Consider the following 24,932-nt stretch of genomic DNA (forward strand, 5'->3'; position numbering starts at 1 on the left):
AAGCTTTATCTCCATTATGTTATGTTATGTTATTTCATTTAATTAATTCTTTTCAATTGGTCTACTCCGAGTAAGATTAACATTGGACACAACCCTATATCATTAACAAGGCTTCTAAATGGAGCTCTTTGTCCAAGTTGGCACCTGTGTTGGACTTGGAAAAACTGAGAGAAGAAACTACCTGAACGCGCTGCTTAAAAACACGCCTGCTGTCCGTACCCTTTTGGCTATTATCTTTTTAATCCCTTATTTACAAATGTTCTTGTTCCTTTATGCCTGTACAAGAGCTGATCCCAAAGCGGTGGGCTACTGTATCATTCCTATTTGCCTGGCTGTCGTTTGCAATTGTCACCAAACATTTGCGAAGGCCTCCAACCAAATTTGCAGACTGCAACTCATTGGCACTTAAACCAACCTGCATTTTCCAATGAGCGTTTTTAGATAACCTGAAGGATCTTGGCTGCATCAGTTGAAGATATAAACATAATGTGAAATGCTTTTTCTCAATGTTAACTACTGAATAAAGCATCAACCTTCTATTTTTTGAATAACTTGACATTGAGTATGGGAGTATTCTATTTGGTGGAATAACAGCCTTTCTTGAGAGTAGTGGATGACATTATTAATATTTGCCTTGTAATGCAGAATTTCTACACTCCTGAAGTTTTTGTGGCAAAATCGATCCTTACTTCACTGTGCTCCCCCCCCCCCTTATCTTCAAGCTTCCCTCAGGAGGAGGATCAGTGAAAATGGACTTTTGCTTTGTTATAATTGTGTAAAGTTTGAAATGATCATAAAGTGGCATTTAAGATGCTGTGCTTTTTCCTTCGATAATGTTACACTCAATAAAACAGGGCTTCGTTCACACACATTGCTATTATATAAAAAAGATGGAACTATAAAAATGAGGAAAACTGAAAGTAGCTGCCCACAAACTCAAAGCAAAATGATTAAATCAGAATGTGTTTTAAGTATTTCTTTTTTAATGTAGTAAACAAGCCTTGGTGGTTGAGATGGCCCTCCTGTAAATATATTACTAATGTGTGGGGCCACTACCAACCTTGTGGGTGGGACATGATCATAGGACAGCACTGTGTGAGCTTATACTGCCATGTAGCCTATTGACCCAATAGGGGGTGCATATATAAGAGAATAATCACAAGGTGTTAGTCTGCACACAGGGGAAAACCTGAAATATGTGGACACTGGTTTGAAATGTCACAGTCCGCATCCTCTCTCTCCAGGTCACATCCCACACTAGCTCTGCTTTGCATTCCAAATATTTTTGCCTGGCTGGAATATGTCATTTAACTGATAGTGAATACTGCTTGTCTGGAAGAAGGAGGGTGTGTAGAACCTAGCCTCCTGTACAAAGTTTTTAAAAAATCACACTTCTTGGGGTTTTCCACAACAAGCATGTGTTGCAGATTTAACATTTCTAATCTGTATTTGTCTTCCTGTTCTGCAAAAATAAGCTAATTTAAATGGTTTTCATTTTGGGGGTCCAAAGTTTATAAACTGATTAAAGCTGAGCATTAGATTCTTATAATCATGAACTCTCAGTGACTGGTATCTCCAGGGACATGGAGGTTAGTAAGATCACAATTCATTCTGGCTTGGTGTGTACTTAAAAATCAGTATTTATGTGGGTGTTTACACTGTGGGTTTCTATGGTGTGAGCTTTTTAGTATTTTTTTTAAATATAATTTTTATTAACAAACCAATCAAATCACATTAGTTCCAAATTACAAAACCAAATTTTTAAATTTTTTGTTGGGGGTACCCATGCTTTGAGCTCAGAAAGGGATCCAAACATCTCTCTTGCTGCTGCTTTAGTGTTACAGTTCTGTCCAAATAGTATTCACAGTTCTATCCAATCTTCTCTTTATTGTTTTCCTCATTTTCTTGTTGTTGTCATATATTCCTTTCTTTGTGACCTCTGATAGTCTCCACGAGCGGGTTGTGAGCTTTTTAGTATTTGTTGGAATAAGGTAATAAAGTAATTCTGCTTTCCTATTAAAACTGGCATGTAGGGTAAAAAAGTTGTGCTATGCTCCAGAAATTCCTCTGCTTTAGGAAATGTGAACTATACAGTATAAATAACTTTCACAACTGTTCAACGTGGTAGAATTTCCAAAGTGTCTCAGGTACATCACTAGCAAGCCTGATTATGAAGCGTAAAGCAAAGATTTCACACAGCTTCGAATTAATCATGTAGATATTTTCAGTAAGAAAAAAAGTACCCGTAATGTTTCTAAACACATCACACCAGCTGAGTAAATCAGCAAAGGCCAGAAAGGCAAACCAAAAGGTTAGGTGATGTCAACTAAGACCTCATCTTAATAGACCTTATAGGATGCTTCTCTGATTTGAAAAGTATTTATGGCCATATTCAGCAAGCAATATAATGCCACATGATTATAGTACAATTAATCCTACCATGAACAGCCTAATCTTAATTTTGCTTCAGGATTTGATTATATCAACAGCTAGGTCAAAGCATTGACATGGTACTAAGAGAGGGGTTTCTTTTGTTTTAAATGTTTAAATGTGTATAATTTACATTGAATCCCTATTATAGCTTTTTCTACATGCTAGACTTTATTCATGCACAACAGATCATATATATATATATATATATATATATATATATATATATATATATATATACAGCACACAATATCCCCTCTGTGAAGAAACTTGGAAAGGGCACTGAATCAACATGTTCACTATTTCAAAACTGTGTAGAGCAAGGTTCTTATGCATGAATATTGAATTTACTGTGGACTTAGCAAAGTGACCTGATTTAAGTTGAAGTTCACCCACTTTGTTTGGAAAGCAAACATTCTTCTTGGTCCAGAGCACGGAATGTCAGTTATGACAGCTGCATAGAGTGCAAATTTGTTGAGACTGGATATATCTTTTTAATGTTTTGGAAAGAAACTTCCAAATATGAATACCCTGACAAAATGGGGAGATTAAATTCCGTTTGTTGTGAATACAGTGTTAAGTTACTTATCCTTGTATTTTTCCCTGTACTCATTTGAACATTGGTGAGTGGAACTGGACATCCTTCCTTGAGGCTAGTCTTCATGTTGTTCACCACAATGGTATCACATTATTTTTGTGCATATCACAAACCAGTTATCTGCCACCTTTCTCCCAAAACTTCTGCCACCTTGTGCCCTGCACCATCTCCCAAATTGTTCCAGTGTGTTTGGGGAACCCCCAGAGCAGATTTAGTGGGCATGCAGGGGGCAAAGAGGGAGGTAACATTCAATTGCACAAGGATAAACCTTGCACTGATGGAAAATTCACCACAGCGCAACGTTGAACATAAGCAAATGTCATAACAGCACCCTCCCCAAAGAATCCTGGAAACTGTAGTTTATCCCTCAAAGATCTACAATTTTCAGCAGCCTCAAACTACACTTCCCAGGTGTTTATTTTTATATAGGTTTGTGCTTTAAATGCATGGTGCGTAAGCAGACAAAAGCTCATCTATTGCTTCTCTTTTCCTGCTTTTCTCACCAGGCTCTGTACGTAACACAAAAATACAACAAAGCACCCATTCTGATACAAAATTTAGCACAAGCCCGGGCTTCAATTTCCATTTTAAGGTCCTTCCTAATCAGAGGTGTTCCAGAGTGGTAGTCATGTTAGCTTGTTATAACAAACGCACAAAGCATCTTACAAGTTGTAACTTTCTTTCCACTTTGGGTCAGGTTTTTTACTTAAGAACTCACTTGATAGCCATAGGTGACGAGGAATTCCATGTAGGCGAGTATTCAGGCTGGTGGATGAAGGGTGCATTGGCCCATTCCTCCTCTGCCAGCCCATTTGGTTCCTGTGTTAGCCCGAGGAAGGAAAGTCCCCTCTTCCATGATTGGCATGGAAATACAATGGAGTTTGATGGAGAGGGGGCCAAGTGATCCATTCTTCCTCTGCCAGTCCAACTGGTCAACCTTTTTTTTTTAGTAATCTAACAGCAGCAATCAGGGTGAAATTCAATTCTGTCTGCCCTTAAAGACAGACCTACATAACTTGCATTTTTTGAAAAAGCAATCAAAAATGCAGGTCACCTTTCAAATTCGCACTTCTCCTAATTCTGCAATGCAGTTCTTCAGTTCCATCCAGCATGGAAATCAGGGTTGGTATTTTTCTGGAGTGAGGTGGTGGCAGGATAGTAACATTTGTTGGCGTATTTACAAGCCTAGCATAAGCTTTCACAGACTTTCATCCTGCAGCAAGTCCATTAAGCCACAATAAAGTTTTCAAGACCTATAATGTGCATTATCAAGTGCAATGATATTTTGATAAATAAATGTAAAAATCCAGGGGGGAAAAGACAGATAACATTTATTAAAACATGTTATACAAAAGACCAACAGACTCTTCTATAAGAAGAAAACAATGAAACAGTAATGTCACATAAAACCATGCTGTACATTATTAGGACAGCAATATTAAAAGAGATATCAAATTATCCATCCTTTGCAATATAGGTGTAACAACTCACAGAAGATCAACAGGATATGAACTGTAATATTACAAGTGACAATGCTTTTGAGGGGGAATTTTTTTAGAGGAACAAGAAAGGTTCACCTCACTCGCATATGAACAGTTACATTTATTTAAGAAATATAGTGGAGCCCAGAAGGGAAAGTTGAAGAAAAGCAGCAGTGGCTGATGCAGGAAGCAGCTTTCAAGCAAAGAAGTATGACAATGACCCTGCTTTAAAAAGAAGTGCTAATATGCAATTCATTTTTCAGCTCTTTGCCTTCAGGGCTCCAGCTGCTAGTCCTAAAATGATTTTAACTATCCAAATTAAATAGAAATATTTGAATTAAAATGTGTATGCTTACAGAATGTATTAACATTCCACTACCAGATAAAAACAAATATTTTTTAAAATAGACTCTTATATTTAGAAATAGCATCTGCCCTAAAACATTCAACACATAAGATTTGCCACTTTGAAGGGGTGGGGAATGCCAGAAGCAGTCTTTACAGTAAATCTACACTCTTTTCAACTTGTGAAGCATGCTGTGTTAGCAAAGTGTTGACAAATCACCCGTTAAGCACTCAGGGTCTGTGGTTAATACCTCTTAAAATCCTTTAAGGATCAGGAAAAACAGAGTTCCCAAACCCAGCAGTTTTAGCTTCACAAATCAGCATGAATATAGTAAAGGTAAAGAGACCCCTGACAGCTAAGTTCAGTCGCAGAGGACTCTGGGGTTGCAGCGGAGCCGATGTTTGTCCACAGACAGTTTTTCCAGGTCATGTGGCCAGCATGACTAAGCCGCTTCTGGTGAAACCAGAGCAACGCACGGAAACCCCGTTTACCTTCCTGCCGGAGCGGTACCTACTTATCTACTTGCACTGTGCGCTTCTGGACCACCAAAAGCTATAATGAAATAAAGTGATATACTATCCTAGTTGCCCTTTTCAGGACTCCGCTCCCATCTGCACTATAAAGCAAAACCAGTATCATACCACTTTAAACAGTCCTGGCTTCCCCTAAAGAATTCTAGGTTAACAATCAATACCTCTTCCCATAGAATTCCAGGAATTTTATGAAGGGAATAAGGGGTCTTCTAATAACTCTCAGCACCTGCAATCAACTACAGTTCCCAGAATTCTTTGGAGGAAGCCAACTGTTTAAAGTGGTATGATGTTGTTTTAAATCTATGGTGCAGATGGGGCTTTACTTCAAATGTATCCAAGGGCTTTTTCTCCCCATTTCCCATCCTTACCCTGGTGCGCTTCCATGTTGTCTGGTGCTGACTAGAGTTGTAGTCCAATACATCTTGAGAGCACCAGGTTGAGGAAGGCTGCTCTAAAAGTGAAGCATGTCCCTGATACCAAAGCATTCTATACAGTTTCAAAGTCGTGTTTCATTTTTGAATGTAAGTCACATAAAGTACCCCAAATATGACAAGGATGGTAGTAGCATAAAATTTTTACAGATTTGTTGGCAAGGCATCATTAGTTAGCACTTCCCTTATTAATAAAGGGAACTTAGCATAGCATGGTGGTAATTTATATTGCTCTTTCATCTCTCTTATGCACAAAATTATGGGCCCATGAACAGAGGGGGAGGGGTACAAATTCCAAGCTTTGGGCCTAACCTTTCCCAGTAGCTACTTGTGCTGGAATTTCCCACACAACCCAACTATGTGTAAGCCAGTCAGTTTGGAACTGCCGCCATCAGGAACTTAACACCATCACGTCCATTTTCTGAACTGGCCCAGGATTGCAGTCCAAGTTCCTGGAGATAATACCCCCCCCCCCAATGTATTTAACACTGAACATTATTCACACATCATGGTGAACCATAATTAACCTATAGCTGCTGATTTACTCCTCCTCCATTAGCACAAGTCAAGAGCAAGAAACCACAATCTCTGGGCTTAACATTATGACTGAACAGCAGAACGTGATTTGTTTTGCTCCAAAACAAACCACAAAGTGAAACTAAGGTTTGTTGTTGGTTTACCAATCACAGTCTTGGTTGGAGCAAATCAAGACAGGTTTACATACCACTAAGCCAAGGGGAGAAGCGAAGCAGGTGCCATTGAGTTACCATGACATGAGAACTGGGACCGTGAAAGGTTCTTGTATATCTTACACTCCAGTAGGAAACCCCTTACCATCTTACCTACATTTCAAAGCTCTGAAGTCATAAGTTATTCAAAAACTTAAACTCAATTGACCTCTGTATGTCCTGTCCAGAGAAGGCATCAAGCTAATAGAGGGAGATAATCCAGCCAAGAAGTCTAAATGCACAAGCCCTTATGAAGCAAAAGCAGAACCATTCTTGCACAGCTTCCCATCTATGGCGCCTGTACAAGAAGAACTCTCCAGTGGATTAAGCAAAAGGGCTTTTGTGGTAGGCCTGAAGGAACTCTGGTTTGGAGTAGGGTTGTCAGGCCTCTGCTCCAGTGACTCTTGTAGCTGCTTAACATGCAACATTTAAACAGGTGAGGTTTCCCCACTCCCAGTTCTCCATTGCAGGAAAAGCTTTGTCAGCTTAAATGTGTCACATCAAGATGCAGTTAAGAGCACAATAGCAGGGCAGGTAGAAAATGTTGGCAGTCAGAATGGGGCAGGTTGAGCCTTCCTTCCATTTGCTATGGCTAGATTGGCAGCACAAACGTTTGAGTGAGGTCACAGCGCAAGGAAAGCTGAGAAATGCTGTGGGGAGCCGTAAGAAATACAGGTTCTCTTTTCCGTAACAGAGCCCAAAGAACAGGAGCAGGGAACATTTGAGCTATAACTCCAATCAGCCAGCAACCATGGCCAATGGTCATGGATGATGAGAGCTGTAGTTCAGCAGCAACTGGGCAGTCCAAGTTTCCCCACACCTGTTGTAGAAGTTTGCAAATAAAATGGCTTCCTGGAGATTCTAAGGCAATAAGGATTTTTTTTTTAAAGAAGACAAAACTAAAAGCAGACCCTTAGGATCAGTTCTTCTTACACAAACCCCAGACCCTGTGCTCATATAAACAAAAAGCTTCTTATCAATATAAAATTTCAAGATTGAAGACAAGGAAAAAATTGAACGGACAACATGAATAAGAAAACAAACCAGAGGGAATATATATATCTATCTTGGAAGTTCTAAAAAAAACATTTATAAATGGTTTTTGTTTTGTTTTTAAATACAAAGTGCTTCTATACATTTAGCAGGTTACAGTGTTAGCAAGAAGATCCCTGTTGGGTTAACTTGTTTGGTAGGGTTCAAGTTGGTGACAGTCATTTCCACCCTGGTGTGCTGCTGAGCTCATCTAAGCAGAGAAAACAGCAGATTATTTATTGTTGCATGTGCCAGCAACAAAAATATCATATATGGATTGCTGATGACTGAGGGGGGGGAAAGATATATCAAAAATTGATCTTGTGTTGATTTAGAAAAGCTTTTAACATGTTTTTTGTAAGTAAAAGCCATTAAATAGTTCCACCAAAGGAGAAGTTACAGCACTACAACCTTACCAAACAACCAAACCCATATTTGTGCCAGACACTCATATTCCAGGCCCAGCTTATCACATGAAAAGTTTGTTTAAACTCTGTAGTTAAGGGAAGAGGGTAATAACCCCAGAAATGTTTGCTTTCCTTGGTGAATATGCACAAGGTCCACCCATCTCCCCACCTCTTTTTCTATTCAGGCTGAAGTTTGGGGGGGGGGGCAGGGGCGGAATGACATGCCTTGGCACTAGCAAGCCTCCTTGGCACCGGCAGAGTATTCTGTTAAGGAAACACCTCATTTACCAATCAACATATATGACAACCTCTGTCCACAGCAAATATGGGGGATTTCTGCACCCCGATTACTATCAAACAGCAGCACAAATGCTTTGACCGTTCTAAGTTTCTTCCATCTTGTGCATTCACCCTGTAGTTGGGGTTGACGAAAGGAGTGAGAAGGAAGGAATATAACAGCAGTTCTAGTTTTAAAAATTTAAAACTACTCGTGGTTACAAAAAAAGGTATCCAGTGTTTAAAAATTCTTCCTTCACAGAGGATAAGAATCATGTTCAGAAATCCACAAGCTGCTTCCAGGTTGGGGAGCACCCAGCAGTAGCCATTCTTTGATTCTTAATCATCAAGCAGCTTCCTTAGAGAGTGATGCAGAGTAAGTTCATTTAGAGCTGTTTCCGCAGCCTCAGTCCCTCATGGCTCCCCACCTGAGTTAAGTGAGGAGATCAGTACCAAAAGTGTTCATTGCAAACAGTGACACAGAATTCAGTACATTAGATTTTGTTCTCTGAAGTCCTGGTACCTAACCAACACTTCCCAAAGCAAATACCCCAAAACAGAAAAAAATGAAAACTGGACAGGTGTCTGCCTGGAATCTCAAGTGCTAGAAAAAGAGCATTTTAATCTCCAACTGGGGAGCAAACATGATACTCACTATTGTGGCAGCCAAAAGTGCAGACTGGCTAGCTGTATGAGGCACAACAGGGAGAGGGGTTGAGGAGTTGGAGAGAGATGAGGTTATAGTTTAATATGTCTCTATATAAAGTGTCCATCACAAAATAGCCAACTGCTTTACAAAAGAATTAAAAAATAAGCATGAAGCAGAATCACTCTGCCAAGATAAACAGAGCCAGTCAATGGAACTCAAAGCTTGACTGATTAAAAAAAGCAGCCGCTTGTTAAAGCTGTCGGCCCCTGAAAGTTGTCTAGCAACTTGTGTTAAAGTATCTATAATTGCCCCTTTGGTTCAAAAAAGGTAACTGCTCATATATCTATTTGGCTGAACAAAATCACAAGGACTTCTGAACATGGGACTACAGTCATCCAACCAAGGCGCTCAGGATGTGCAGCTATCTATATGCAGACTCACTGAGAGCAGAGAACACTAATGAGATGAGAGGGAACCCCTCTCCTCAAGTGCTACCAAAACACAAAGAATAATAAATAGCAATAATTATAATTACACTAAAGTACCGCCACTCAAACTTGCCTCCTTACTTGTAGCCTGGGCAGAATTCCCTGCTTGCCTCCACAGGTGATCCCACTTGTGCTATAGGATTTTTTTTTTTTTTAAAAAAAACAACCATCCAGAATCTCAGCAGCGTAGTACATGGCACACTCTGTGCAACATATACATTCTGTGTTACTCTATGATGCAGTTATGTAATCTGGTTCTCTCTGCCTTTTCCCTTCCCATACACTCTCCCCACCCCACTGCCTGGCACCTGTTTTCAATTCATCTCAGTAGTGTTCTGTTCCACCTTACAGGCTTGGTATGACTTTGTACAAGATGTTACATGCCGATGAAAACTGTCCCTCCACATGAACCTTTTCCCACAAATGTTGCACTCATAAGGCTTGATGCCAGTGTGAATTTTCATGTGGCCAACAAGGTGGTGCTTCATTTTGAACTTCTTACCACACACGCCACAACCGTAAGGCCGCAGGCCGAGGTGCATGCCCATGTGGCGGTCCCTCTGGCTTTTGTGGGTAAAGCTTTTGCCACACTGGCAGGGGTAAAGTTTGTCAGCTGTGGAGAACCCAGACAGGGCATTTTCTTCCTTGATCCCCGAGGGAATGTCCATGCTATCTCCATAACCTGCAGCAATCCCAGCGTCCTGTCTCTGAAGGCTGAGTGTCCCATCGGCCCTTTCCCCAGAAAACTCTTCCATGGAAGAGCCGTAGAAGTCCACTTGCTCATCGTAATTGCTTTCATTGGCTTGCTCACCAAACTCTGTCCCCATCTTTTTTTCATTGACACGAAGGTCTTCGGGGCCAGACGTCGGGACAGAGTGGCTCACCTGAATGGCATTCATGGATTCAGACACCTGCTGCTCATCGTAAGGGCCATGCACCTCCACCCCTTCGCAGTCCTGCACAAACCTCTCTGTCTTCACATGGATCCACCGCTTGTGAGACATGATGCTCGGTTTGCTGTAAAGGGGCCTGGCGTACTGATACTCAGCACTGTCGCTTGCTCCTTCCTCTCCATCCTGGCTTGTCATCCCTGTGCTCAGACGGTCATGTTCCGTTGAAGAATTGCTGGGGAGATACTCATGTTCTGTGAGTTGAGACAACAGTTCATCTTTCGAGCTTTCCTCTTCATTTTCACCATCCTGCACTTTGTGGAAGTCTGCCTGCCCCACAGACCCTATCTCAAAGCTCTCCACCAGGCCATTGTAGTTACTGCTGCTGGGGGACTGGTGGTCACTGGCACGATTCAACTTTTGACAAAGAACGGAAGGGTTTCCTTCCAGCACCTCAGTGCATTTGTCTACCACGTGCCACATCTGAAGAAAACTTGCCGCTGTGAGGTAGCTGACAATCTCTGGCGCGGGCATCACCAAGCGGCCAGTGTAAGTTGACAGAAGGATGTTCTCAAACACTCTGGGGTTCATGACGTCAGGCAGAACAATCCGTCGACTGTTTTTCAAGAGCACTTGGTCGCAGAAGTAAGGGGAGCTGGCTGCCAAGACAGCTTTGTGGGCTCGGAACAAATGTCCCTGAACAACAATAGAAACATCACAGAGCTGCCCTTGCTGGCGTTGCTGGTTCAGCTTCTGCAAAACGGTGCTGCAGAAGTCAGGGAACTCCACTCTGAAAGAATTTGTTCCAGGCTCCATTTCACCAGTGTGCTGCAAAAGATGAACATTGGTTTTCAAGACTATGAAAGTGGACCCAACTTTGCAAATAAATAAATCCCCCCAAATGTATTAGTAAATGTGTGCATGCATGCGTGCACACACACACGTACACACACACTCTTTTACAAGCCTTTCATGTCCATTTATGCCATTCTGAAAACCTGAAAGAACCAAATTCCTCTATGAGTTTTCAAAATTTGGATCCAATTGCGACCTGCCACAGATGAATGGCTATTTGCAAACTTGAAGCAGACTTTCTCCATCTCCACTTTTCAGTACAGTGGTACCTCTGGTTACGAACGCTTCTGGTTACGCACGCTTTTGGTTACAAGCTCTGCTAACCCGGAAGTAGTAGTTGCTCCCGGTTGCAAACTTTGCCCCAGGATGTGAGCGGAAGTTGCGCAGTGGGAGGCGCCATTAGCGAAAGTGCGCCTCAGGATAAGAATGGTTTCAACTTAGGAACAGACCTCCGGAATGAATTAAGTTCATAACCAGAGGTACCACTGTACTGCAAGCTTTTGTACACATAAAATATTTTCATTCCAACTGTCTTTTAGCGGTCAAGCATTAGGAGAGGGCAGATCCACTTAAATATTATGAGTTCTGAGCACTTTGGGATGGGGCAGGCTAGAAACCCAAATAAATGCATAAATACGCACCAAAGATTCTCACAAGCATGCACCCATGAAAGGACTATAAACTTCAATGGAAGCTTTAGTGGTAGCAATAGTAACACAAATGCTCAGAAAGGTCTAGGGCAGACTTTGCCAACCTACTGCCCCTCCAGATGTTTTGAACTACAATCTCCAATAGCTAGGCATAGGCAAAGGTCAGAGGTGATAGAAGTTGTAGTCCAAAATATCTTGAGGGCACTGGGCTTTGAAAGGCTGATCTTGGGTGACAGCTTGGAGTTAGGGCATGGGGAGAAAATCCACTATTTCTAAATGTCTACATCACATTTTATTGGCACTCCAAGGGGAACTTGGGAGCTGGGGTTTTCTCAGCCCTGATCTGCATCTCTCTCAAATTACAGGTGCTGTACAATCTGGTACTAGAAACATTCTAAGTATATATAGCAGAAAAAGCAGATATCAATTCTTGTTTCCGTCCATATTAAACTCTCCAATCTTTACTTTAAGAAAGTCAGTATAATGCATGGGATCTGCACAGAATACAAGTAGCTGAGGCTAATTAAGATAAGGATTAAAGGTTGGTTTAACATCTTAGAACAAGTAAATATCTTCTCTGATTCTGAGAATCTAAGATCTAAGCCCTGCAGTGGCCCTGTGCTGTCAGAGTGGCACACAGGACAAGAGTAGTACGGGGTACCCAGTGTATTGCCTTTCAAATGTTACAGACTACTGCGCCCATCTTTCCTTTCAATAGGCCTTGCTGCCTGTCACTGTTGGGTGCTATAGCCCAGAAAAAATGGAGAGGCACCCCGCTCACTATTGTTGGATTAGGGTAAAGCCTGCTAGTCAACTGACTGGTCAATTATTGTCACATTTCCAAGAATGACACTATAAACAGCTTATCTTATTTGTTCTTGTTAGCAAGACAAGGAGTGAGGGGCACCTTTGTCCCCTAGCCCTGTAGCTGTCTGAAGCAAAGAGCAGTTGGAGCAGCTTCTCCCATTTGACACCTGATATGTCACTGCAAGTGTCTCCAGACACAGTTGACAGAGCAGGTTTGTTTGCTGTTGCTCCAGAGGATAGGGACTCAACAGGTTCAAATGACAAGGAAGCGGACTTTGACTAAATGTTAGTAAAAATGTCCTGACTTTATAAGCTACTTGGCAATCTAACAGACTGCCTGGGATCTGCCTCCATCTTCTAACGGACTGCATGGTAGCCTTTTTTTTAATTAGTGATGTGTAATGGGATTTTCCACATGAGAAGGAGGGTTGCACTGCATGACCTCTGAGATCCCTTCCAGCTCTGTTTTTATGAGAATATAAATATGCTGTTCATGTTTTATAAGGCTAGTAGTTTTTGTAAATCAGTGTTAAGTAACAAATGGGCATTGCAACAAAATGTTTAAGAGTATCTTCCGCCCCTTCCCATGAGTGTTCCTGTTCAGGGTTCCAGCCAGCCAGCACTCCCTGCAGGATTTTCTAAACAGAAAAGGCAGGTGCTGGCAGCATGAAGCTGCAAGACAATTACTTGTCATGACACCTAAAGTTCACATCTTAGGAGTAAGTACTAAAAAAAGGAAAACAACAACAACAACGGTATATCAGTTTAGCACCCTTTTGATTTTGGGTGCATAAGTTTTAAATTGAGGTCTATCAAGCTCAAGAGAAATCTGCCAAGTGTTAAATCAGAAAGAAATACAAAAACTTGCAAGGAAAAAAGAATCCAAGCCAATGAGTTCTGAAATAGATTTGTCCCACTGAAGCAATAAATTATATAAAAGGAAACAGGGCTTAGGTTCTGAGAAGCCTTTGGAAGCTGGGTTTGGCTTCAGCTCCCTGTCCCTGCTTTATCTGTCAATATCACATTGGCTTATATCACAAAATGGAACTTAATTATGAAGTTAAACTAACAATCCCTTAATAAATACAATAGTATACAGATATAGTATAAATAAAAAAGAGAAACTACAAAACTCTTCTTTTTTATTTATTTTATAACATTGTTGGTGCTTAATAATAATAATAATAATAATAATAATAATAATAATAATTACATAATTATTATTAATTATTATTTATAGTCAACCCATCTGGCTAGGTTTCCCCAGCCACTCTGGGCAGCTCCCAACAGAGTATTAAACAGAATAAAACTTCAAACATTAAAAACTTTCCTAACATTATCCAACATAATTCGAAGACAGCACGAACAGGTAACCCAGGTATAAATAGTAAAACCACTAGTAATCAGAAGTAATCAGGCTTCATTCCTCTATTTCTTTTCCATGTGGTCTATTTTTAAAATTACTCACTGCTATAAGCATCAGCCACACAACAGAAGGCATCGTTTATGGTGATGCTACACCTAGGTCTCAGATTGCAGACATGTATGAGAAACAGGGGATTTAAGGAACAGAGGTAGAGCAAGTAATGACTACTCTAATGTCACAGGCAGACAAACTCTAAGCAGCTCCGAATGCATTAAGAGCATCTCTGAGGTAGAAAGGAACTTGGCTCTGTTGAGAAAACACCTGTTGCCATAGCAACAGCAACTTGCTAGATCATGAGAAAGTGCTTATGGCTTTTCTAAAGCAAAAATAAATAAAAATAAATAAATTAAATAAAAGTGCCAAGAGAAAAGGCAGCACAGTAAAACAAGATAAATAACTCAAATTCTAGAGTTTTGCTTTGGTAAAATTAAAAGACAACTAACAGCAGAACTCTTCCCACTGTCACAAGACATGCTGTTGGTCACTACATTAAATGGCTTTAAAAAGGGATTAGCCGAAAGCATGGGAAAGCAGAGGTCTATCAATCCCTCTAAGCCAGGATGACTATTTAGAAACTCTGTATTCAAAGCCAGTATGTCTCTAAAGAACAGAGGCTGGGGTAGAGCTGTTGATCTTATGCTCTGGTTAAGGGCTTCCAGAAGTATCTGGTTGGCCACTGCAGGAAGCAAGATGGTGGATTACAGCCAATGCTTTTCAGCTTCGGGTCCCCATACGTTGGACAACAACTCCCATCATCCTACAATTCCCATTGGCTAAAATAGCTGGGGATGATGGGAGTTGTAGTCCAACCTCATCTGGGGACGCAGGTGGCGCTGTGGGTTAAAGCCTCAGCACCTAGGACTTGCCGATCGAAAGGTCGGCGGTTCGAATCCCTGTGGCGGGGTGCGCTCCTGTCGTTCGGTCCCAGCGCCTGCCAACCTAGCAGTTCGAAAGCACCTTCGGGTGCAAGTAGATAAATAGGGACCGCTTTCTAGCGGGAAGGTAAACGGTGTTCCGAGTGCTGCGCTGGCTTGCCAGAGCAGCGATGTCACGCTGGCCACGTGACCCGGAAGTGTCTGCGGACAGCACTGGCTCCCGGCCTATAGAGTGAGATGAGCGCACAACCCTAGAGTCTGGCAAGACTGGCCCGTACGGGCAGGGGTACCTTTACCTTTTTAAAATAGCTGGGGATGATGGGAGTTGTAGTCCAACCTCATCTGGGGACCCAGGGTTGAAGAACAGTGAATTAGCTTGACCTTTTGGGATCTGGCAGGGCTTTTCTTATGGGAGAGATCTGTGATTTTTTTAAAGAACTAGTAAAATGATACTTTCAGCCAAAAAAGAGGAGTTTTACTGGAAACATTTCATTGGACTTTTTGAAAGAATTGCAGGCCACATAAAAATGCTAGAGACTAGTTGAGAAATCTGGGCAAACAAATTGAAACTGTATGATTTCTTGAAAAGTAAAAGGGATGCATTCCAGGAAGGCTTGATGTGTATGTAAGAGTAAGGAAGGCAAGGTGATAAAATACTAGCAACCCAAACAAACCCAGCACTTGCATCCCAAACGTACACATCAAATGGGACCATGGATCCACATGAGCTTTGCTCTCCTCCTCCTCAGGGAAGGGAAATGTAGTTCTCATCACCTCCCCAATTAATATAAAGCAGCCTTTGCCAACCTTGTTTCCTCCAGATGTTTTCAACTACAACTTCCCATCTGCTGCTGACACAAAGCAGCAGAGTAAGAGACTGAGCTGTGAACTTGAAGCTTTCCAGTTCAAATCTTACCAAAAGCCAGACAGCTATAAATATTTCACTGTTCTCCCAAGTTCAGTCAAACCCCTGTTTGCAATATGGAGATAATACTGACCTACCTTAGAGGGTCATTAAGGTCCACCTTTTAACTGAGATATCTCATGCATACATGATTACTCAGAATAACTTAGCTGGGACTTCTAAGAAAGTTGGTTTGCAGCCACAGCATTACTAATACTCAACACTTTCTGGGGAGCAGCTTAATATGAAATAGAAGCCCCAGAGGATTGGATAAGGGGTTCATCTAGTCCAGCTTCTGCTTCCAGAGTAAGCAAAAAGAAAAGAGAGGGAGGGAGGGAGGGAGAAGAGGCATTAGTTCTCAAGGAGAAAACCTCAAAAGTGCATAGGAATCAGATTTTACAAGGACTCACTGTGTTTTTAGACACAAAAACCAATTGCTTCAGAGGAACTGCTTAAGCAGCCTTGCATACCACATGATAAAAAGTTCATTGCTACATGATAAAGGTTAATTTATCAGATAGCATGCAACACTGTTTAAGCAGCTCCTCTTCAGAAGCTAGTTTTGCTGTCACAAGGATGAGTCTCTTGATTCAAAGTGCATGAGCACTAAAAATAATTATTACACACCTCTTGCAAATGAAGGAAATGAAGGAGGACATGATGGTGAACACTCTTCCCTGTTGGTTTTCCCCACCTCCTAAATGCGTAACATGATACAAGTCAAATTCTTAGTCTTCTGTGTAAGCTAAAGTATTGTCTATTCTGATGTGGCAGCAGCTGTCCAAGGTTCTCAGGCAGGCAGGAGGTTCTTACCACCACCTTACCTAGGCAAAACAAATATTGAACCTGAGCTCTACCACATGCACAGGCACATGTTCTGCTGCTGAACTGTGGCATTCGAGACAGACTGCTTCTGGGCAGGGAGCATCCATTAAACTCTGGGGGCTAATAGATATACCCCTTTCTCGTTAGCCAGACTAAACACACGCACGCACCACGGAAATGATAATACTAATAAAAATGACATCGAGGAGAAAACTCTGCACCACTGCTTCGCACCCCACCCGAGCAACATTGCTTTTCAGAGGTAGACTACCTCTGAACAAGAGGGCTCCATTAAAAAAAAAAAGATGCTCATGACATCTCTTCCCCCCCCCACTCCCCCCCAGAATTAGTGTTATTTCCACAGCATCGTTACCTACACTTCTCAGGAATCCTCACCCCCACAAAAATAAATAAACACTAGCCTGGTGGACAGGAGAACCCCTCACCTGACCAGGGGGGAAGGAGCCTCGGAGTGGGGCGTCGGGCGCTCCTCTTTCACATGGTGGACGAGATATCCGCGCTCCTCCTTCTCTTGCTGCTCTCGCAGCTCCGCATCCTCTCCTCCAGCAGCAAGCAAACCAGACCCGGAAGCGTGAGTGCCTGCTTTCTTTCTCTTCCTCTATCGTACATCCGCTTCCAGGTCACGTGGCGGAAAAGGGTTATCTTCCCCCCCCCCGCCGCCCCGCCGGTAACCATAGAGGTGGGAGGAGGTAGAGAGTGTTCGACCACAGAGTCCGGCCATTCCAAGGGAAAGCAAGAAAGGGGCTATGTGGCTCCTTAAGTTATTCGGCATGTTTATCCCGCCTTTCCTCCAAGGAGCTCAGTCAAACTTCGGTGTGTGTGTGTGTGTGTGTGTGTGTGTGTGTGTGTGTAAGGGGTGTGGCTGCATCCTTGCAGGTGTTGCTGGACTACAACTCCCACTGCCCCAGCCAGTATGGGCAGCGGTGGGGGGGGGGGTGATGGGAGTTGTAGTCCAGCAGCCTCTGGCAATGAGGCGGGGCGGGATGAGGAGGAGCGTGCAAGTTCCCTATCAGCGATGCGATTTCGTCAGGTCCGATATTTTGCAAGGCGGTCCGATGTTGTCTAAATGGAAAGCGAAAAAATAAAAGTTAAGTAACTTGCCAGTTTAATTTCTGCCCCCCCCCCCCGACAGATGAGGCTGCTGGTCCCTTATTTTCAAATCTGAAAGTTGACAGCTATGGACGTCATACGTAGACCAGATAGGCCTGCCCATCAAGGTCTCCTGCTCTTGATGGGGTTACACTTCCTCTGAAGTTTAGTTTGGGGGTCCTCCTGGAATCTTTGCTGTCATTTGAGGCTCAGGAGTGCCTTCCAGCAGCTTTGACTGGTGGCCCAGCTACACCCCTAACTACTGTGGTCTATGCTCTGGTAACAAGGTTACGGTAAAGGTACCCCTGACCGTTAGGTCCAGTTGCAGACAACTCGGGTTGCATGCTCATCGTGCTTTATAGGCCAAGGGAGCCGGCGTTTGTCCACAGACAGCTTCCGGGTCATGTGTCCAGCATGACTAAGCCACTTCTGGCTTAGAGCAGGACACGGAAATGCGGTTTACCTTCCCACCGGAGCGGTACCTATTTATCTACTTGCACTTGGACGTGCTTTTGAACTGCTAGGTTGGCAGGAGCAGGGACCGAGCAACGGGAGCTCACCCTGTCGCAGGGATTTGAACTGTTGACCTTCTGATCAGTAAGCCCAAGGCTCAGTGGCTTAGACCACAGCGCCACCCGCGTCACATCTAGGTTAGATTACTGTATATGTAAGACTGCCTCTGAAGACAGTTCTGAAACCAGCTAGTGCAGAATTCAGAGGCCAGGTTGTTCACTGGGGCAAGATGGTTTGAACATAATACACTGTTCCTGGTCCAGCTGCAATGCAATTAGTTTCCGGGCCTAAACTGAAACTGACACAGGGGCAAATAGAAGAAGACGCCTTCACGCCGGTATGGCTCCCCTTTACACAGCCCAACAAGACAACGACAAGAATCTACTAACAGCATACAGATCAATATGGTTAACCTGATCCAAAAACACCCACCCACCCCACTCACACACGAAAACAAAATTCACCACAGCCAATCACAAACAAACAACCACACCCTAGGCCAACCTGAATCTCTCACACCACCAAAAGAAGACAAGCGAATAGCAAAGAGAACCTGCACAAGCGACGCTGACACAAAACCCCACACATACATTAAGTAAAATAGAAACATCGCCACCCGACCCCACCTCCACCTACCATGGCCCCCCTCCACCTCTCCCCCCGCTTTTCTTCCTAATGTAACACTAATGTCTCAGCAAATGAAACTGATTGTAGAAAATGTAACTTGAAAAAAGAGACATTGCACATAATCTTGTAAACCAATAAATCTTTAATAAAAAATACATTTTAAAAAAATTAGTTTCCAGGCCCAATTCAAAGTGCTGGTTTGGATCTTTAAAGCCATAATAATAATAATAATAATAATAATAATAATAATACCGCAATACCCAGGACTTTTTCTGGGGGGATGCAGGGGTACGCATACCTAAACATTTTGTGAATCTAAGTTTGGCCTCATTGAGGGGTAGTATTTCAATATGAGTAGGAAAATTAGAGTACTCCTAAACATTTTTAAAGAAAAAAAGCACTGGTAATACCTCAAGGACTGCTGCTTTCTATATGAACCTACTTGGATACCAAGTAGTGGCGAAGCTGAATGCTCCAGCGGAGAGCAAGCAAGGGCGTGGCTGGTGTGTGTCCCGGGGGGCATGGCGCGCGTCCTGGGGGAGTGGTATGTCACCCTTGGGGGCGTGGCATGCGTCCTGGGGGCATGGCATGCTGATGGTACCACCCTCTCTGATGGTGCCGGGGGCGCTGCACTCCCCCCGCCCCCCATTCCTCCGCCAGTGATACCAAGATTATATTCTGAGGCCCTGAGGTTTTTATCTGGAGGTTTTGTGCTACATGGTGGAATAATGGGTGGGATGCCAGGGGGATTAGTGGGGTTGGGGTTGGGTATAGTTTGCCTATTTCTGTTTTCCATGCTTTGAGCATGGTCTGTGTGTACCTGTTAAGTGTTGTGGGAATTTTCTTTAGTTTGTTTGGGCAATCTAGTATGCTTCTATGTTGGGGATTCCCCATCCTCCTTCTGAGGTGAGGAGGTGCAGGTATTTGGGGCTTATTCTTGGTTTTTTATGTGAGAAGATAAAAGAGTGTAGTTTTCGCTGCCATCTGTGGAGTTGGGTTGGGGGAATCCAGATTGGGAGGGTTTGGAATAGGTAGGTTAGTTTTGGGAGGGTGATCATTTTGATCATGGCTATTTTGTCTGAGAGAGTGAAATTTATGTTGTTCCATCTCTTTAAGGTAAAGCGACTTCTGACCATTAGGTCCAGTCGTGACCGACTCTGGGGTTGCGGCTCTCATCTCGCTTTATTGGCCGAGGGAGCCGGCGTACAGCTTCCAGGTCATGTGGCCAGCATGACTAAGCCGCTTCTGGTGAACCAGAGCAGCGCACGGAAACGCCGTTTACCTTCCCGCAGGAGCGGTACCTATTTATCTACTTGCACTTGGACGTGCTTTTGATCTGCTAGGTTGGCAGGAGCAGGGACCGAGCCACGGGAGCTCACCCCGTGGTGGGGATTCGAACTGCTGACCTTCTGATCGGCAAGTCCTAGGCTCTGTGGTTTAACCCACAGCGCCACCTGCGTCCCAGCTCTTTAGGTCTTTGTTAATTTGTTGCCACAGCAGCTTGTAGTTGTGGAGGTACAATTTATTGAGGTTTCTGGTTATTTGTACCCATAGGTATCTGAACTTGGTGTGGCAAAGTTTTATTTTGGTGACCTTAGTGAGTTCTTAGTGAGAGCCAGTGTGGTGTAGTGGTTAAGAGCGGTAGTCTCCTAATCTGGGGAACCGGGTTCGTGTCTCCGTTCCTCCACTTGCAGCTGCTGGGTGACCTTGGGCCAGTCACACTTCTCTGAAGTCTCTCAGCCCCACTCACCTCACAGAGTGTTTGTTGTGGGGGAGGAAGGGAAAGGAGAATGTTAGCCGCTTTGAGACTCCTTAAAGGGAGTGAAAGGCGGGATATCAAATCCAAACTCTTCTTCTTCTTCTTCTTCTTCTTTTTGGGTGTGAGGAGGGGGGTTGAAGCACATAGCTTCTGACTTTGTAAAATTTACCTGTAGGCCCAACACCATTGCAAATGTGTTGAGTTCTCTGATTAGGGAGGTTGCTGTGCTTATGGGGTCTGGTGTTGTGACCATTAGGTCATCTGCAAAGAACCCTAATTTATAGGATCTGCCTTTTATTTCCACTCCTTTGATGTCTGTGGCTGCTCGGATTCAGATTGCTAAGGGTTCCAGAGCAAGGATAAAGGAGACAGTGGGCATCCTTGTTTCGTGCCTCTTTGGATAGCTATAGTATTAGAATCCATATTGTTAGTTCTGCATTTTGCTGAGGCTTGGGAGTATATTTGTTTGAGGATTTGTAGGAAGTTGGGGCCAAATTTCATGTTAGTACTGCTAATATGTACCATATTTTTCGCTCTATTGGACACAGTTTTTCCCCTCCAAAAATTGAGGGGAAATGTGTGTGCGTCCTATGGAGCGAATGCAAGCTTGTGCCATAGCCACGCGCAACCCCTCCAGCAGGGAGAGGCTGTACAGGGCTATGGCTTCTTTAGCTCCACGCAGCCTCTCCCGGCAGGGAGAGATTGCACGGGGCTAAAGAGGAAGCCAAAGCAGCGAGCGGGATCCATCCTGCTCGCTGCCTTGGCTTGTTCCATAGCCGTGCGTAACCCCTCCGGCAAGGAGAGGCTGCACGGGGCTATGGCTTCTTTAGCCCCACGCAGCCTCTCCCAGCAGAGAGAGGTTGCGTGGGGCTAAAGAGGAAGCCAAAACAGTGAGCGGGATCCATCCTGCTCGCTGCCTTGGCTTGTTCCATAGCCATGCACAACCCCTCCGGCAAGGAGAGGCTGCACGGGGCTATGGATTCTTTAGCCTCACGCAGCCTCTCCCAGGAGGTAGAGGCTGCCCGGGGCTAAAGGGGAAGCCAAAACAGTGAGCGGGATCCATCCCGCTCGCTGCCTTGGCTTGTGCCTCAGCCGCGCGCAACTCCTCCGGCAGGGAGAGGTTGTGCGCAGCCTGTACGCTGCTCTTTGGGGCTGGGGGGGGGAATATTTTTTTTCTTGAATCCCCCCCCCCTAAGCCCTATGGTCCGGTGTGCCCTATGGTGTGAAAAATACGGTATTTCCACTCTAAGCAATCAAAGGCTTTGAGAATGTCTAGGGACATAATTGTCAATGGGAGTTTAGTTGCCTTGCTGTGTTTGATCAGGTTCAGTAGTTTCCTGATGGGGTCTGTTATATCGCAGCCAGGGACAAAGCCAGTCTGGTCTGGGGCTATTAACTTGTGTAGGAAGATTTTTAGGCGGTTGGCCAAGATTGGTGTGAATATCTTGTAGTCTTGGTTTATAAGTGAGATTGGGCGGTATGATTCTACTTTGAGGCTGTCTTTTAGTGGTTTTGGGATGGAGACTATTTTGGAGTGGGTCCAGTTTTTGGGGATGGGCCCCCCTTTTATGATGTCATTGAATAGGCGGGTCATGTAGGGCATCAAGGGTTCTTTGAATTTCCTATAGAATTCTGCTAAGAAGCCATTTGGGCCTGGGGCTTTGTGTGGTTTCAGGTTTTTGAGGACCATATCTATTTCCTCTGGGGTGATAGGACTGTGCATGAATTCCTGTTCCTCATCAGTTAAGGTAGGCATGGTCAGTTCTGCTAGAAATTTTCTGATTTCCTTTTCTGGTGGGTTATGGGAGGTGTATAGGTTGGAGTAGAATTCTGCAAATTCTGAGGTTATTTCTTTGGGGGAGAATGTTATGTTGCCATATTTCTTGGTTATGCAGTGTATTCTTGTTTTGAGTGCTTTTTTCCTACATCTATTTGCTAGTAATCTGGAGTTTCCCCCCTTCATATTCATAGAAACATTGTTTATAGTATAGAATGCTGATCATTGTTTTGTTGATTTCTAGGGAGTCTCTCCTTTTTTGTTCTTTAAGTTTGAGGAGTTTTTTTTCCTAATTTTGAGGAGTTTTGTTTTTTAAGGAATGCTTTCTCTTTTATGCAAATTCCTCTGGTGACCGGTTTCATTGTGTCCTATAGGAGCGGGGTTGTTATATTGTCTACATCATTTTCTTTGAAGTAGTTTTGGATAATTTTTGTGAGACTCTCTCTAATTTGTTTGTTTGTAGCTAGGATGGGACTGAAGGACCATGATGGGGTGGTTTGTGTTCCTTCTCCTATTTTAACGGTGACTTCTACTGGGGCGTGATCTGTGATTTTAATGTTGATTCCACGGAGGGGATCAGACCGTGTGTGAGAGCAGAATGCTGTCCAATCTGGACACTGTACCATGGCGTCCGGATTGGAATGTATGGCTGGTGTCTCCCGGGTTTTGCTCACCCCAAATGTCACAGAGACCCCTGTTTTTTAAGCATTTTTAGTAACTTGTAAGAGTTCCTAGTTGTTGGGGGTTTCCTTCGGAGAAAGGGTTGTTTTTCTTTTGATAATATATATTGTGGTGTTTTATGTTGCTCTTGTTTTGTGAACCACCCTGAGACCTCCGAGTATACGGCGGTATATAAATTCAATTAACAATAATAATAATAAGTACTGAATGGAAGGCACTTTAAACATGCTTATGAGTTCCAGTGATCCTTACTTTCAACAGCTGGAATTTCTTTTCACTCTGATCGCATCCCAGCCACTCGTTAGTCTGTTCTTCTTCCTCCCTTCATCCTAAAATACGTGAACTAGGACAGATAGAACTAACTGGTAGACAGAGGGACTTTGTTAAAAAGCTGAAACATTTTTAGTTTATTTACTGTGATGGCCTGGGAATCTGATTCAGAGGCTGAACCTGAGGAATCCCAGCCTGCACATGAGTCCCCGCCTCCAGGGCCGGCTGAGCTGGGGCAGGGGCTTGAATCTGAAGGGCCTGCACCTGTGCCGGATCCTCAGGAGCAGACACCAGATGCATCCACTCTGGCTCTGGAGGTGATTGAGGACCCATTGCCTGCAGGTGCGCCTCTCCCAGCCCTGTCAGGGGAAGATGAAGCTGCCCCTGGGTCCAGTAACCCTCCAGACTCTCCTGAGCTGCAGAGGCTCAGGGCAGAGAGGCGGAGGGAACTGGGTTCTCTCAGGAGGAGTGCTCGCCTTAAGGCCAGGAGAGGCGGGTCACCTGTGGGGCGGGACCACCCCTAGCCTCAGAGGAGATAAAGGCCAGTCAGCCCAGTCCCAGGTTGCGGGAGCAACGACGTTGGAGACCTGTTTCTGCCAGCACCCAGACCTGTTTCTCTGGAGTTCCCGACCACGCCCGGCATCTTGCTTTGGACCCCGCTTCCCCCTTGGTGGACAGGCTCCAGACCCTCAGCCCAGGACCGGACTTTGACCACGCCTCACGGTAACCCCCCCCCCGGGACCAGCACATTTATGCCACATTTTATTTTAAAAATGAACTCAGTGCAGTTTCCACAGGCTGCCCATTGCAGTAGCAGATTTAAAGTCAGCAGCATTAGGATTTGATCTCTCTCTAGTTATGTTTTCAGCCAGAGACGACAAGCAGCAGTCTTATGAGTTGCAATTTCTATAGCCATGTATCTGGAAGTAAACATTGGATTCAATGTGTTGGACCGCAAGTGACTTGGATATTCTGGAGCATGGACTGGACACAGGGAGGCAAACGCCAATTCAGGTTTTAAGCAGAGTTTATTTGGTTTGCATATGCAAAGCAAATGGTGCAGCGCAATACATTGCAATCTGCACCCCAATCAGAGCAAATGAGATTATCCTAGAACCAAGCAATTTGCCCAAGTGCATACAACCACACGTGTAACACCCAATCCCATAACACTCTGGCTGGCCAAATGGTCGTTCTTCAGTAACTACGGGGGACACAATGGCCACCGGCTCAGTCAAGTGCCGTTTCTCACGCGCGTTACGGCTTGAGACTACTGTGACTAATTTGCTCAGAACGTTATCTGGTAACTTATCTACACAGGTAGGTTGTATATCTTCGGAACCTCCCATCCAGATCTTCAGGCATGCGTAGAACTATCAGCTTCTGGTGTGATGGTAGCAGGCCTCTGGGCTGGCGATGGGCTGCGTCCTGATCAACTCCCAGTGGGATCAGGAGCAGGACCTCTCCGGAATCTGAGCTTCAGAGAATTGGGTAAGAGTTCGCAAGTCCACTCTCCATGGGCTCGTTTTACTCGCGTGTGATGGATCCAGGGGGTCAACCCGGC

At 43.9% G+C, this 24,932-nt stretch overlaps 3 protein-coding genes across 10 annotated transcripts in view; 1 reads left to right on the forward strand and 2 right to left on the reverse strand.

The window, feature by feature from the left end:
* Positions 1 to 17,204, reverse strand: part of ZBTB34 (zinc finger and BTB domain containing 34) — a 38,170-nt gene extending 20,966 nt beyond the window's left edge. The window contains exon 1 of the mRNA XM_077922321.1: positions 17,078 to 17,204. The gene's annotated coding sequence lies outside the window, so the exon portion shown is untranslated. The remainder of the gene's footprint in view (positions 1 to 17,077) is intronic.
* Positions 4,343 to 17,209, reverse strand: ZBTB43 (zinc finger and BTB domain containing 43). 2 transcript variants are annotated; one of them, XM_028714645.2, is made up of 3 exons: positions 17,078 to 17,209; positions 15,905 to 16,101; positions 4,343 to 11,117 (listed from the first exon to the last, which is right to left on the reverse strand). In XM_028714645.2, exon 3 carries the CDS (start codon positions 11,103 to 11,105, stop codon positions 9,714 to 9,716), a length of 1,392 nt encoding a protein of 463 aa, XP_028570478.1. In that variant the 5' UTR covers positions 11,106 to 11,117; positions 15,905 to 16,101; positions 17,078 to 17,209; the 3' UTR covers positions 4,343 to 9,713. The 2 variants fall into 2 exon arrangements, with proteins under 2 accessions (XP_028570478.1, XP_028570479.1); XM_028714646.2 differs by lacking the exon at positions 15,905 to 16,101 and having other exon boundaries at positions 17,078 to 17,199.
* Positions 17,210 to 17,307: 98 nt separating this feature from the next.
* LOC144326139 (uncharacterized) overlaps positions 17,308 to 24,932 on the forward strand; it is a 37,840-nt gene continuing 30,215 nt past the window's right edge. For 3 of the 7 annotated variants that reach the window (XR_013391296.1, XR_013391297.1, XM_077922323.1), the window contains exon 1: positions 21,512 to 24,859. Coding sequence is in view for 5 of the 7 variants with exons in the window: in XM_077922323.1 (XP_077778449.1) it covers positions 24,760 to 24,859 (100 nt within the window). In the remaining 2 variants the exon portion in view is untranslated. Of the gene's footprint in view, positions 17,745 to 21,511; positions 24,860 to 24,932 lie in introns of those variants that run through there. The other 4 variants (XM_077922322.1, XM_077922327.1, XM_077922324.1 and 1 more) reach the window with 3 other exon arrangements.

The sequence above is a fragment of the Podarcis muralis genome, chromosome Z (genome assembly GCF_964188315.1).
Source record: "Podarcis muralis chromosome Z, rPodMur119.hap1.1, whole genome shotgun sequence".
In the NCBI taxonomy this organism is placed as follows: domain Eukaryota; kingdom Metazoa; phylum Chordata; class Lepidosauria; order Squamata; family Lacertidae; genus Podarcis; species Podarcis muralis.

Excerpts from the sequence above, each read along its gene's own strand:
- ZBTB43 (XM_028714645.2), bottom strand. The coding sequence starts at position 11,105 with ATGGAGCCTGGAACAAATTCTTTCAGAGTGGAGTTCCCTGACTTCTGC.